The sequence below is a fragment of the Erpetoichthys calabaricus genome, chromosome 3, assembly GCF_900747795.2.
Source record: "Erpetoichthys calabaricus chromosome 3, fErpCal1.3, whole genome shotgun sequence".
NCBI classification, from domain to species: Eukaryota; Metazoa; Chordata; class Cladistia; order Polypteriformes; family Polypteridae; genus Erpetoichthys; species Erpetoichthys calabaricus.
The window spans coordinates 99051689-99066099 of NC_041396.2; the positions used below are offsets into that span (position 1 = coordinate 99051689).

At 40.6% G+C, this 14411-nt stretch overlaps 1 protein-coding gene across 3 annotated transcripts in view; it reads left to right on the top strand.

The window, feature by feature from the left end:
* The window catches only part of pkib (protein kinase (cAMP-dependent, catalytic) inhibitor beta), a 145377-nt gene extending 134997 nt beyond the window's left edge, over positions 1 to 10380 (top strand). For 2 of the 3 annotated variants that reach the window (XM_051924531.1, XM_051924532.1), the window contains exons 3-4: positions 1683 to 1847; positions 9773 to 10380. In XM_051924531.1, coding sequence (XP_051780491.1) covers positions 1710 to 1847; positions 9773 to 9934 — 300 coding nt within the window. In that variant the 5' untranslated portion in view covers positions 1683 to 1709 and the 3' untranslated portion in view covers positions 9935 to 10380. Of the gene's footprint in view, positions 1 to 1682; positions 1858 to 9772 lie in introns of all 3 variants that reach the window. The other variant, XM_028797232.2, reaches the window with a different exon arrangement.
* Positions 10381 to 14411: the final 4031 nt, after the last annotated feature.

Genomic DNA, 14411 nt, shown 5'->3' on the forward strand with positions numbered 1-14411 from the left:
TTAGCACCTTCAAGGACAAGAGGAAGATGTACAAACTCCACCTACACAGTTATCAGGTAATGATTTGAATTCAGGACATGTGAAATATCAATTCTAATCACTCTGTTTTCAACTAAGCAGTGTTGTAGACCAGAGTTGCTTGGTGTTGGGCTGGTATGGATGGTTTCTACCTTTCCTGATCAGGAGGTCATCATTGTGGAAGGAGAGAGGGAGATTGCCTCCCAGGGCCATGTGTTCCCCCAGTACACTAAGTGGCAGCATCGCTCTGTTTTGGCTTCCATTTGGACACCCACAAGGCTGCATGGGAGTTGAAGTTCTGGTGGACAGCCCTGTTGGGGTCCTCGGGTACCGCTGGCGGGAGCTGCTGGGGGCAGGCTCCCCTGTCAGGGAGAAGCTCTGCCTGACCCAGAAATGCTTCCAGGTTGCAGTCTTGTTCTACCTGAAGTTCTCCTGGGTCCAAGTTAAAAAGCAGTGCTTCACCTTCCCTCAGTGAGCCAGTCAGGAGAGAAGTCAAGCAAAGCTCACCTGGGAAGAATAGAGGAAGAAAGAGTCGATTTATTGGAGGTAATAAACCTGTATAATGTATTTGTGAAAATAAAGTCATTTATTGACAACTGGAACTGTGCCTGTGATGTTGTGGCAAGGGTTTGGGGCTGCAAGACACCCCCTAGAGTCATACCATCCAGTATCATCCAATTGCATGGCTTCAGCATGTTAGTATTATGAGTTATAGGAAGTAAGATAATTTTATTATTATCTTACCATGCACAAAAATAAAATAACTTCAGAATTTAGTTTCTCTTTAACAAACCCTGCTCAGCCATACTTGCAGATTTTTCACTGGTCCTGCCTGTATACTAATTTGTAATCAAATTTGCTGGACCTTACTGAGTTGGTCATTCACCTATCATGCCTTAAAGGACAAGTTTGGTATTTTTCAAGTCAAAGTTACTTCTTCACAGTCGTGTTATATTATTAGTTTGCCACATAAAGTTGTTTCTAAAATGAAGCAAATCTTATATATTTTCAAAAATAACAAGCCTACTCTTGCATTTTACAATTGAGGTGAAGGATATTGGAGTACCAATGTGATGAAAGGCCTTAAAACTTACCGAAGACATCTGTTTTTCAAGTTAAAAATATTGATCTATGGCCTGAGATTACACACATATTGCAAAGCAATGTATCCACGTCATTTTAAGAAGGAAAAATACAAAAAGCAAACTGCTGTTATGAGATTCAGACACTTTAAAAGGAGATTGACTGTCCGCTTCACTTCTGAACTTATCCTTTAATTGTTCACACGTAAGGCTGACCCGTGCCTCTGGTTAATGATTTGCACCATTATAAGACTTATTCTGCATATTTTACTACTTTTATGTTTTGCTTGATGAGTCCAACAGATGGCCCTGTTAATTTTACTTGTGACGGATTGGTTGTTGTACTTTATTCTTCAAATACAGTTTCAACTTCCAGTTTCCTAGCATATACTCAAGGCATTGATTCTGAAAACCACCGTCTGCTAAAGGAACAAATGGGAGGATGTGGAGGAGTAAGCCTTTATGAGACAGTTCTCTTACCTACTTATGTTAGTGTTATTCAAAGTGTTTCATAATGTATGATGACATTGTCATTGCCTGCTATTTTAAGTTTTTCTTTCTTTCTCTCTTTCTTTCATTCAGATATTGCTATGAAGAAAGAAGCCAGAGATGACTGATGTAGAGCCCGTTGTCACGGACTTTGCAGCATCTGGGAGAACTGGCCGCAGGAATGCTTTACCAGACATCCTGGGCTCTCCTGCAGGAGTGGGGACATCTGAACTTCCTCATAAGTTAGCAGAACTATCTGTAAGTGGAGGTAAGTACGCCAAAAAAAGGAACCAGATTTAAATCTTCTATATGCTGTGTTCTTTTTACACTTAAACATTCACTTTATGCTAAAAGTGCTTTCACTTACAAGTTTCTTCAAAGGCGTATAGCTCAGTAGTGAATGTCCACTGCCAGGCTTGTTTGTTTTGGAGCAAAACAATTCTTTGATCTTCTATTTCAACATCGAAACTTAAGCATAGTCTAATGGATTGTCTGTTGGGCAGAGGGCTGCCCAGGAGAAAAGGGTGGCACAGGACAGGGATAGGGCCACAGGGAGAGAGAAGGGAGAGAGACACATATATAAACTGGCACTCATGCTGGTTTGGTTAGATTGGCACTGCTAGTGGATGTGTATGGTGCGGAATATAAGGGGAGCAGGATGGGGCTCTGCTCCACTGAAAGTATTCTTTGTGAAATTGTGTGATTGGATACATTTCAAAATAAAATAAACACTGATTATTCTTGTTGCAAGTTTTCATTATATGCTATATTTTAATTTCAGTTATGTCTTTTGTGCAGTGAGAGTACTTAAAAAAGAAAGGAGCCTTGTTTACTAATTTTGATTGGTAAAACAACCCAAGCAATATCTCAGCAGCTATTAACATTAAACAAGCAAATGTTGCTAGCACATTCTCTGAAGGTGGCATTTTAGGAGCTGTTCAAAATCAAAACAAGGGGGCAAATGTAAACTCATAATCATCAAATGTTTCCTAGTAAAAACTGCCATGTTCTTTAACAGCCATTTGGTATTTACTGTTTCTCCTGTGCCGATTTCACCTTGTCTTTTATTATGCGTGTAATTTATGTTGACTTAAGAGGGAAGCAGTAATATCATGCTTCATGGCACCTGGGCATGTTTGCTTCATGGCAGCACCAATGCCGTCGTTGATAAAACAGAATGTGAGCACAAGGTATCTGTTAAATAAGGCCAGATTTTCACACTTGCAAACCATGTACTTTTAATCATTGTGCTTCAATCAATGAACATTTTCAGTCAAATAAAGCAACGTTATCCTGGCAGTCGACCTGTGCAAAATTTAAAGTGCAATAAATTAGTATCATAATCAATTATAAATGGAAAATCTGCTTATGTTTTTGTGGTCATTCACTTCATTTAATACCGGACTGTTCCAGTGATGTCACAAAATAAAGCAGGCTGACATCTAGTATCCCCATACTGATAAATTTACACCATTTGTCTGAAGTAACTGGCAGTGCGTATTCTGACTAATCTCCATAAGTATTAGATTTCTCATTTGTTGTTTAATTACAGTAATCCCTCCTCCATCGCGGGGGTTGCGTTCCAGAGCCACCCGCGAAATAAGAAAATCCGCGAAGTAGAAACCATATGTTTACATAGTTATTTTTATATTGTCATGCTTGGGTCACAGATTTGCGCAGAAACACAGGAGGTTATAGAGAGACAGGAACGTTATTCAAGCACTGCAAACAAACATTTGTCTCTTTTTCAAAAGTTTAAACTGTGCTCCATGACAAGACAGAGATGACAGTTCTGTCTCACAATTAAAAGAATGCAAACATATCTTCCTCTTCAAAGGAGTGCGTGTCAGGAGCACAGAATGTCACATAGATAGAGAAAACAATCTCTAGCAAACAAATCAATAGGGCTGTTTGGCTTTTAAGTATGCGAAGCACCACGGCACAAAGCTGTTGAAGGCGGCAGCTCACACCCCCTCCGTCAGGAGCAGGGAAAGAGAGAGAGAGAGAGACAGAGTTTGTTTTTCAGTCAAAAATCAATACGTGCCTTCGAGCTTTTAAGTATGCGAAGCACTGTGCAGCATGTCGCTTCACGAAGCAGCTGCACAAAAGATAGCAACGTGAAGATAATCTTTCAGCATTTTTAGACGAGCGTCCGTATCGTCTAGGTGTGCGAACAGCCCCCCTGCTCAATCCCCATACGTCAGGATCACAGATAGTCAGCGCAAGAGAGAGAGAAAAGTAAGCAATCTAGCTTCTCAGCCATCTGCCAATAGCGTCCCTTGTATGAAATCAACTGGGCAAACCAACTGAGGAAGCATGTACCAGAAATTAAAAGACCCATTGTCCTCAGAAATCAGCGAACCAGCAAAAAATCCGCGATATATATTTAAATATGCTTACATATAAAATCCGCGATGGAGTGAAGCCGCGAAAGGCGAAGCGCGATATAGCGAGGGATCACTGTACTCCCAACACTGTATAAATGTAAAACCATTTGATTTTTGTGTATCATACTCACTAGTGAAACTATTGCCGTGAGACTAAAAAACCAGCAGACATCCAGCCATATAACAGTAATACATTTATAGACATTAGTCTATGAGGGTTCATTACATTGTACTTTATGCCGTTAATGTCTGAACCTGAATTTTACTAAAAGCAATGCCCCTCAGGTTCTTCTGTACTATTATAAATCAACACTAGAGGAGATGCAGAACTTTAAAACACTGTTGTCTTTGTTTTGTTTAGTGAATAGTCTATTGTGAATGCAATTCCATTGTAAAATACTACTACTTAATTTTTCAGATTCAGTAATGGTCTAATCTTTATTGTCTTTAACTGGCAAATTCACATCTTGAACATGAACCTGATCTTCGAGCAACTGTCACATGCTATACATTTGTCAGTGGCTGTGTAGCAGTGGCAAATCAGGAGTGTTTATAATTGACGCTAAACATCTCTTAGTGTGTCTCTCATGATTAGTTCTTTGCTCAAGTGTCTGTGTGATTAAAGCACTGAAAATCATACTGTGGAAGAAATCAAAAAACTTGTGTGATGGTCGCTAACAACACCGCACTATAATCAGACGTCATCACCTTTCATATTGAATCAGGGTAATCAGGTTGGAAGAGGCTTAAAGAAACCAGACTGAAAACACATTTTCTACATACGAGGTGAGACACAAAAATAACCTGATTGGTAAAAAACAAATATTTATTGATGAATTACAGCATTCTAAACATTGTCACCTTCTATATACTCCCCCTCCCGATCTCTACGCCGCTCCATATGTATCTTCCATTGATTTAAACAGTGCTGGAAGTCTTCTTGCTTGAGGCTCTTCAACAGGCTTGCCGTTTCTATCTTCACTTCATCCATTGAAGAAAATTGTGTTTCCTTCGGGTCACTTTTGATTTTCGTGAACAAGTAAAAATCACAGGGAGCTAAATCAGGTGAATAGGGAGGATGATTGAGGACAGGAATGTTTTCTTTCAGTCAAAAACTGCTTTACGGAAAAAGCATTGTGCGCGGGAGCGTTGTCTTGTCTCACTCTTTGCTTTTTTTACCCGACATTAAAGCGGCAACTAATGCAGCGATTGTTGTGCAGATACTGACTGGGCGATTCACAGGATATATCTAGCCGGTCAGCGGTTTGAGAGGGTGTGTAGGAGGGGATATAGTTCTACGATTCACGTCCAGACGACCTCCAGACGGTTTACCAGGAAAGCCCCAAGCCCAGTGTGGTTATTTTTGTGTCTCACCTCGTACATAAAGTCTTCTGAAGTATTTGCTTCTGGAAGTTACTCTTTGGGGGCTCAGTGACCCTTGCAATAGCACAGTCAAGTGAAAATGCTAATTCCTATCAAAAGCAGAGAAGAAGCAGAGGTTGTTTTAGTGTGATTTTCAAAGTCAATCCCTTCATATTGTCACACACAAATAATCAGGCTACGATAGGCTTGGGGTGGTAAAAGAGCAACGTAATGAATGTAATGTCACACACATGGCCATCCTAAAATTTGTAATCACTGCGTAAACCTCCAACCATTTCCTTAGTAAGAATTCAGAGGGGAACTGGCAGGAATTTACTAAAATGCTGGGACGGCTACACAAACCCACACTACCCCATCCTGAGTGAGCCCCTTGCTTTTGTAATTCAATGATGGCAATATTAAAGCGAAATCATAATGGCAACACAAATTGCCAAATACATTGCTCAAGATTAGATCGATTTTATAGTTTTTTTTTATTATTAAGTTGACAGTTTTGTCCAACTTAAGGTTTGTAAAGTTTGTATTTTCTGACAATACCGACTTTGAGTCCCTTACTTCATATTATGAGCAGAGAGGTAAATCTTTGGATTTACTTTTTATTTCTAACGCCATTTAGTGTTACATTCTCCAGGGGCCTCATGTATAAACGGTGCGTACCCACAGAAATGTTGCGTACGAACCTTTCCACGCTCAAATCGCGATGTATAAAACCTAAACTTGGCGTAAAGCCACGCACATTTCCACGGTAACTCATACCTTGGCGTACGCAATTGATCCGCCTGGTTTTGCAGACTGGCGGCACCCAGTGTCAAAGCAGTGCTACTGTTCCTGCGTGGACACCCTTTCTTTCTTAAATCCACATTCCTGGCGCGGCTTTATAAATACACTGAAATTAACTGCATATTGTTTATTAGTGTAATGCATCTGATTGTAATTAACCTGTAACAATATAATGGTCCAGGGAATAGCCATAGTATTCCAAATACCATAACTGCTTTAGCGTTGTAACTCTCACTGCATCTTCTTTCAGCTGATCCCATTAAGGGTTGCCACAGCAGATCATCTTTTTCCACATTACTCTCACTGCACCACTCGGAGTATTTATATCACTGTATCTGAGTGGGAAATCACAGCAGCAGCTGATTGGAAAGAGAATGCTGCCTGAGCCACAGCAAACGCTTTAATCCCTGTACGGACTTCGCGGTTTAGAAACAGTTTCATCCCAAGAACTCTAAACGCAATAAATCAGTCCATCAAGTGCTCCTTGTAGAACTGTTTGTACTTATAAGTACAATTACCACACTGTAAACTTGCACTACAGTTATAATATTGCACAACCTGCGCCACTTTATAAAGCGCGTATTTACATGTGATGACGGTATTCATTTCTAAGACAAAATGCAGCAAAACATGTTGATTATATTATACAGATAAAACTTTAACTTCATTTAAATAATCTGTATTGTTAATAATTAAACATGTGAGGACACGGTGCCGCAGCGCTAGCTAGTTCAGTAATTGTTCCTGCCTTGCGCTGTATTCTTGCTGGTGCTGACGCGACACTGGAAAGATAGACGGATATAATAATTAAACACGTACTACTAAGATATTTCAATGTTCCTTAAAAGTTTTGAAGAATCGAAGTTCTAAGCTTACAGATGGCTTCACGTCTATTACATAGCTTATTGTGTGGCGATTGAGTTTTTGGAGAAAGAAAAGTAAGGACAGGAATTGGAGGTTAGTACGTTTGAAAGAGACAGTACTGCTGTGATAAATTATTTCATTGAAGGTCGCGCATGGCGCAGCAAGCCTCTTGCGTGAGACATGAACAAGCACTGCGCCACCATGTTCCCATGTTTAATAACATGCTTTCATTCCTATCATCATGAAAAAGATATCACATATACATTTCAGTATTTTAATTATTCAGAGAGCTGTAATATCAAGAATGTAATGGATTATGTGTCCTGTCAGAGAAAGAGAAAGCCCGTTTAAAAAGCAGGTAGTGATTCATACATATAGAGCACATAGAAGCACATAGATCAAATACAGAACAAAGCATTTAACATGCCACTTTAGTTACAATGGGATTTGAGAAACTAGTAAATTAAACGATTTTAAGATTAAGTTTATGATGTTCTACTTTAATGGGAAAATAAACTACGTGATTAAAGTGGAAATTTCGAGATTAAAGTTGACATTTCGTGCTTTTTTCCCACTGTGTGCCTTTTTTTTGTCTGTACCCTAATAAGCTTTCATATGACACTCAGACGGTGGGCTACGACTCGCTTTTACACGGCGACTTTGATATGTGATTTCTTTTTTATTTCGGGCACTGTGCGACTTTGTGAAGTTGAGCCTTCGAGTTTCTCCGACACTCTGTCACTCGATCAGCTTCCTTTTATTGATTATACCACTGTTTAAACCAACAAATAGCACGTTTTTCCTTTGCCTCCACTTGGTATTCGCTGAAATTCTTATATTTTCCCCTGTGCTTTTCCCATTGTCTTTTCACAGAAGGCTATTTATATTGATTTGCATATTCAAAGAGGCGAAATTCTGGGAGGAGTTGGGGCGGGACAGAAGGCGCGTGCACGTACATTACTTTTAACGCTGATCGGGATTTATGTAGTAGAAGAATGTGAAAGTATGCGTGCGCACAGATTCCTGCATCTGGATTTTTCTGTGCGTACGCACAATCCCGCTTTTGTGCTTACGCCATGTTATAGTGTGAGTTCTACGCACGGCGTTATACATGAGGCCCCAGGTCAGCAATCAAGCTTGTCAATCTGAGGAAAGGTATGAGAGGAAATCATAATCTGTTGTGAAAAGATTCCACACGCCACAGAGAAAGGTTTGGGGGCAGCCGCCCGTATACTTGAGATAGGCTGCCAAATTGGAAATTTGTGGTTCAAAATGATAGAGGCCTTAACAGACTTCAGTCCAACACAGAACAGAACAGACAGGCAAACATGGTGGTTTTAAAGCCGGACAGGGGAAAGGACATCATTGGGGCCAGAAACGGAAGTGATGTCAACGAGTCCAGGTGAAATTTCCCCGTGGTTGGTCTGCCGATGAAAAAGAGGAAGAATCCATGTACTCTCTGACCCCCTGGTCTGGCATGGAATTACCCCTTCGTGAGCCCTTCAGCTGCCTCCCATGCACACGTGTGTGACAACTGTGAAGATCAGAAAACATGTGACTTAGTAAGCCCCAGGTTTATGCCTGTTGTCCTGGCTATATAATGGAGTGTAGGAAAAGATCACTTATTCACATTGCCATCCTTGATACAAGACCTGGAACTGTGGCTTAAGGAAAATAAGGGGCAAAATCATTCTCAGCTAAACGAATGTAGTTCAGTGTTAGCATTAATTTTTACTTTTACTAAACTATGGCGATCTTGTTAAGAGTTTATCATTCTAAGAGCGACACTAACCACTCACAGTTCTGCACACTGTGGCAATCCACAAGACATTTACATTTACATCATTTAGCAGACGCTCTTATCCAGAGCGACTTACAACAGTGCTTAGTAATCTACGACTGTTCTTCAGTCTTTAAGGCTAGGATTAAATCTACTGTCATTAAACAAGTTACCGCTGACCAAGTTGTACACAAAACCATGCTAGAAGAAAATAGTAAGTTAGTACAAAATTGTTTTTTTTTTTTTTGAGAAAAGGGTAGAAAAGAGTATGGGGACTTTAGTCCCCCAAGTGCTGTTTAAAGAAGTGTGTCTTCAGACGACGTTTGAAGACAGTGAGGGTCTCCGCTGTTCGTACAGGATAACCACTACAGGGCACCAGTTTACTGTGAGCAGGGAGCCATGGGACATGTTATGTCATCACTCCCCCCCCCCTCCTATATAAGGTGCTGGTACACCACTCCCAGTGTCCCAAGTTCATGTGTGTGTGTGAGAGTGTTTCAAATCTTTCTAGAGAGTCAAAAAGTTTTATGTGCGTTTTTTGACTTCAGGCTTGATAAGGTATGGTGAAACGATCGTTTGACTTTCCAGTTTTGACCGTTGTTTGCTCTTGATATCAAATTTATTTTTGTCATTTCCTGTTACTTTTCTTTCTCCTTTGTGAACAGCCATTTTCCACCTGATTGGCAGGGCATTTTCAAACAGCATAGCATTGTCCGTGTGGAGGTTCACCATGAGGGCCTATGGCAGCATCAATTCAGGACCAGTTAGAACAGAGTTTTTGAGCGGTTAAATGAAAGGCATGAACCAAGACAAATCTCATGGGAACGTAAAGAGAACGTAAAAACTCCACAGTGACTACAGTAAAATGTAATTGTGGAACCACGGGGCTGTGACCCCTTCTCCATGAATCAGACTATTGTTTGTATATTATTATCTTGGAATCTCTTTGTAAAAACATTCAAACAAGTTTTATTGTTTCTTTCTTACAGGTGAAGGAGCACAAGGTGGAGAGGCCTCTTCAGACACAGCACAAAATCCCCAGTCTGAAGAACAGAATGAAGGAACATAACATTTGCTTGTTGCTCTGTAACGTTCCTGTGAGATCACCTGACCTAACAACTGTAGACTTTTATTCGAGACCTTCTATGTAAGAGGGATGCAAAATTAGCGTTACTGATGATTGCTACTTTGAGTTTTCGAGAATCAATATGTCTGGCCATGGAAATAAGGCCCATACACTGTACCTCTTGACATCCAGATCCAGTCATACTTTACTTTTGATTTCTACATTTGTCTCTGGTTGGTTTTGAAAATATGATTTTTTTTAATTAGATGGTGTCTGTTCTTGTGGGAATATTTGCACAATAAAAAACAACTGAGTTTTGTTAAAAACTAATGAGTATTCATCCAACGTGGTAATTACAGTACATGAGTTTTATTTGTAAAGCAAAAAAAAAAGTTTCCTCTGTTTTTCTTTAATAGGCATTTATAGATGAAAAATGTTTTTTCCACTGTACTTTTTAAATCTTTGCATAAAGTAATTTGTAATTGTCGTTTCATGGCTCAAAGTAAAACCTATACATTTTTGAAAAATGATTTTGGTCATGGCATTGTTTGTATTTAGATCCTTAAAAGCCAATGGTGTAATAATGAAGCGAGGAATCTCTTTCTGCATGTTTTAGAGATGGAAGACAACAAAGCAGGTTTGAATCCATGACATGACAGATGTTTATGAAGAAGATGGAAGCTCAGAAGAGGGCAGATGGTTGCACTAGAACCACGGTTTTCAAACTGTGGTATGCGTACCACTGGTGGTACTTCAAGTCATGCCAAGTGGTACTTGTGTGGTCCTTTATTTTCCATGAATCGATGTGTGCATATGACTTTTCAGTCGTTTTACCTGTTTATACACCTCCTACTTTTTTAAAACGATGCTTTAATTAGTTTAATATCACTTCAACGTCATAATTATAGTCATTATAGTGATTATAGTGAATTTTTCTTCAAAACAACACGGGTGTAAATTAACGATTCATTGACAGTGGTACTTCAGTTTACTGGTCCTCGCGGAGTGGTACTTGTTCAAAAAAGTTTGAAAACCGTGGCACTAGAAGACGGGCTGTGCCTCATCATTTTAGGCCTTTCCTCGTGACGTTGAAGCCTCAACAGACCAGCTGCAAAAATGGAGTTGGGGATCCCTAAGCTGTCAGCACAGGGCTTCTTTAAAGCTCAGTTAGATGAAGACATCTCAGAAAGCCACTTCAATTTAACAGACTTGGAACACTAGGGGATATAATATTGCACCCCGAACCCCCACCTTCTTTCATAAGAGTACAAGATAAAGCTTCTCTAACAGACATTAGGCCAGGTTTATGAACAACCCGACTTTGTGGAAAAAGAGACCAGAGACCATGTTTCAGAATACACTTAAGCCCACTAGTGGTCTCCAAGAAGGTTTTAAACAGCTACTCCTTGGCAAGGCCTGTTTGGAGTTGTCAAGTAACCAAACACGCTCAGCTTTGGGAGGTCAGACAAAAACTGGTGATTATTAAGTTAAACAAATAATAACTTAAAATAGCCAGATAGCAGATACATCTTTGGGATGTAGGAAGGAAACCAGATTATGCAAGAAAAAAATGGAACCCTTGCCTGTCTGCATATGCACCAACCTCACAGCCCATCCCAGCAGCAACGGGCAAAAGGAGGAAACCAAACCTTTGACAGCAACACCAGTCCAGTGGTACCTCATCCACTATGGCTGCTAGGAAATTGTTTTTACCATGAAAAAAATAATAATAATAACCTTACTTGGAATTGAATACTTATCTACTGTGTAATAAAACACTTTGGTCTGTGTGTCAAGTACCTCTGAAGGATTTGATTGGTCTGTTTGTCCTTGGTAACGTGATGAAAGAGGAAGTGTGAGTGTGAGACACACCAGGAGTGAAGGTGTATGAAGTATGCTGAGGGAGTCTCCTTCAAAGAGGACAGGCATAAAACCGGACAGGAGGTGAGAAAGGTGCCTCGAAAATAATGAGAGTCGGAGACGGAAATCTGGTCAAGAGAGGAACTGTGGCTCAGACACCATGTCGATACTAAGAAAAGGTGCTTGAAAGTGCACATAACACAAGAGGGAGCAAATACTTTTTAATTCTATTACAGGTCTTTGACAGGTACTGTGGCTAGTTTTTTATAAAATATATTTTGATTGTTTTACTTTATGTTTAATGAAGTGTTTGTCAGAAGTTATTTTTCACAAAAAAAAATTATAAATTATTGGCAGGCAGAATCATTGCTAGCCTATATAGTCTGTGCCCCTGGGTGTTTTTTAATGGCATCATTTCCATGCCTCCTCTTTCAACTTAATTCACTTTTCATTGGCCAATCAGCAGCGTAGAAAAGTATAAATTAGGAAGGGGAAGAGAAGGTCCTTATCCAGAAGGGTGGCAAAGTTTGAGGATGCTCTGTTTGTATCAGGACAAGCCCTTTACTGTGATGAACCTGAATTTTGTTTCAGGCAGGATTATGCAGGGATTGATGGGAGAAAGACTTTGGCATGTTGTTAGGCGGCATTCAGCAGAAGAGGAAGATTAGCCTGGAGCTCCGGTGGTCTTTCATTCACATCACAACAGCATCCAAGTGGGAATTCGTCACAAAAAGTGGATGCTCTGCTTGATGTTCACAAGTTTAAGGTGCCATGGTGTATGTTTGCAGAATGTATATTCACGCATCATACCATTCATCTACTTAAGATAACCATTGTGGTGGACGGCTGGACGGACCACGAGAGGAACAATACCTTCCCTGGACCACGAGAGGGCAGCTGCCCTGGTCTGCAAGGGGGCCACGGAAACAGAGCTGGGAAGCTCATCCCTGTTGGGGCCTGTGGCCACCGCCAGGGGGTGCCCAGAAGATTAACGAGTCCTGGAATGCAGCACTTCCACCACAACCAGGAGTGCTGCCAGGACTAAGTCCAGGAACACCCGGAGTGCTTCCGGGTTTTCATACGGCACTTCCACCACACCAAGAAATGTCATCAGCGAACTATCCGGAAGCACCTGGAGCACATCCGGGGTGGTATAAAAGAGGCCACCTCACTCCTGTTGACGAGCCGGAGTTGGGAGGAAGGAGACGGAGCTTGTAAGGAGGACAGTAGAGGTGAGAGAAAGAGAAGGAGAAACTGTTGGTGATTAAGGCATTGTGGTGCTGTTGTTTATAATAAAAGCGTGTGTTTTGGACATTCGGTGTCTGTCTGTCCGTCCAGGGGCTGTCTTTCCACACCATATACTAAGTATTAGCATTCTTTACACCCGGTTTATTGTATATTCCACAGTATTAGAGTAACATGTCAGTGTTCATCCAGCAATGAGCAATAACAGAACCCCACGATTACCGTGGGGAGTTTTGCAAACTACTTGCAATTCCATAATTTTAGATATCTTCTTATGTAATATGCTTCCGTGGCTGTCCCATTTGTGTGTCCAGGATTTTAAATCACCTGTAGCCCGCAAACCATTTGACATATTGACCTGAAATTTGGTACACATATACTACGTGACATCTACTATCTGCTTTCGGGGTGATGATTGACCTCCAAGGTTATTCCACTATTTTTATTTTTATTTTATTGTAGAATTAACTCTCAGTAGCAGCCAGCAGGGTGGCAATGCAGCACATGCGTATGGGCGCCGTTCTCATTCCCTACCACCTTCACTGTCACTTCCCCTACCTCTTCATATCTTAAATCATTCTTGAGGCAGATTGAAGACTTACGTGCCAGCTAGAGTGAAAAATTAAGGAAAACGTACTAAGTAATTGCAACACAAACACTGACTTAATCAGTTTCAACGCGAAGAGATGCCGATGAAAGAAGACAAGAAGCGATCCGCTAGGGTGGAGAAAAGAAGAGCTACTCAGGAAGCAGCAAGCACATCAACCTCTGAGCAAACGAATGCTAAAAGTACAGAGAAAGAGGATGAAAACTGTGAATGCTCAAGTCAAGTGCGCCATTACTGGTAATAAATAAAATCAGTATCTACACATTATATTACCAACTAGCCATGCTACCTGTCAAAGATGGGTAACAGAATAATTTAAAAATATTTCCTATCTCTTACCCTATGTGCACTTTCAGCTACTTTCCTCAGTATCCACATGTGTCTGAAAGTCTCTTCACTGTTGCTTGAGTGTGTTCCTGTAAAGCCTACTTCTGAGACTTTGTCATTATTTCAAGGTGGCATTCTCACATCCCGTCCGGTTTTATGGTTGCCGTCTTTGACGGTGATTCCTTGCATGCTTCCCATGCCATTTCTCTTCCTTGTGTGTCGCATACTCCCACTTTCTCTTTTGACGCATCACCAGAGTCAAATTGACCAATCAGATTGCTCAGATGGACTGGACACACAGACTTCAGTATTTTATTATATAGTACATATAGATACAGTATGTCTAACTACACCAATGCACCAGGTGGGGAAAGCATACCATGCAGTTGCACCAGTCCATCCCAAATGGCTAATTTAAGATACCGTATATACTCATATATAAGTCGGGTCTTGAAACGCGAAAAATTGATCATAAAATCAGACCCTGATTTATATGGCCATTTAAAATGCGACACTTAATTTT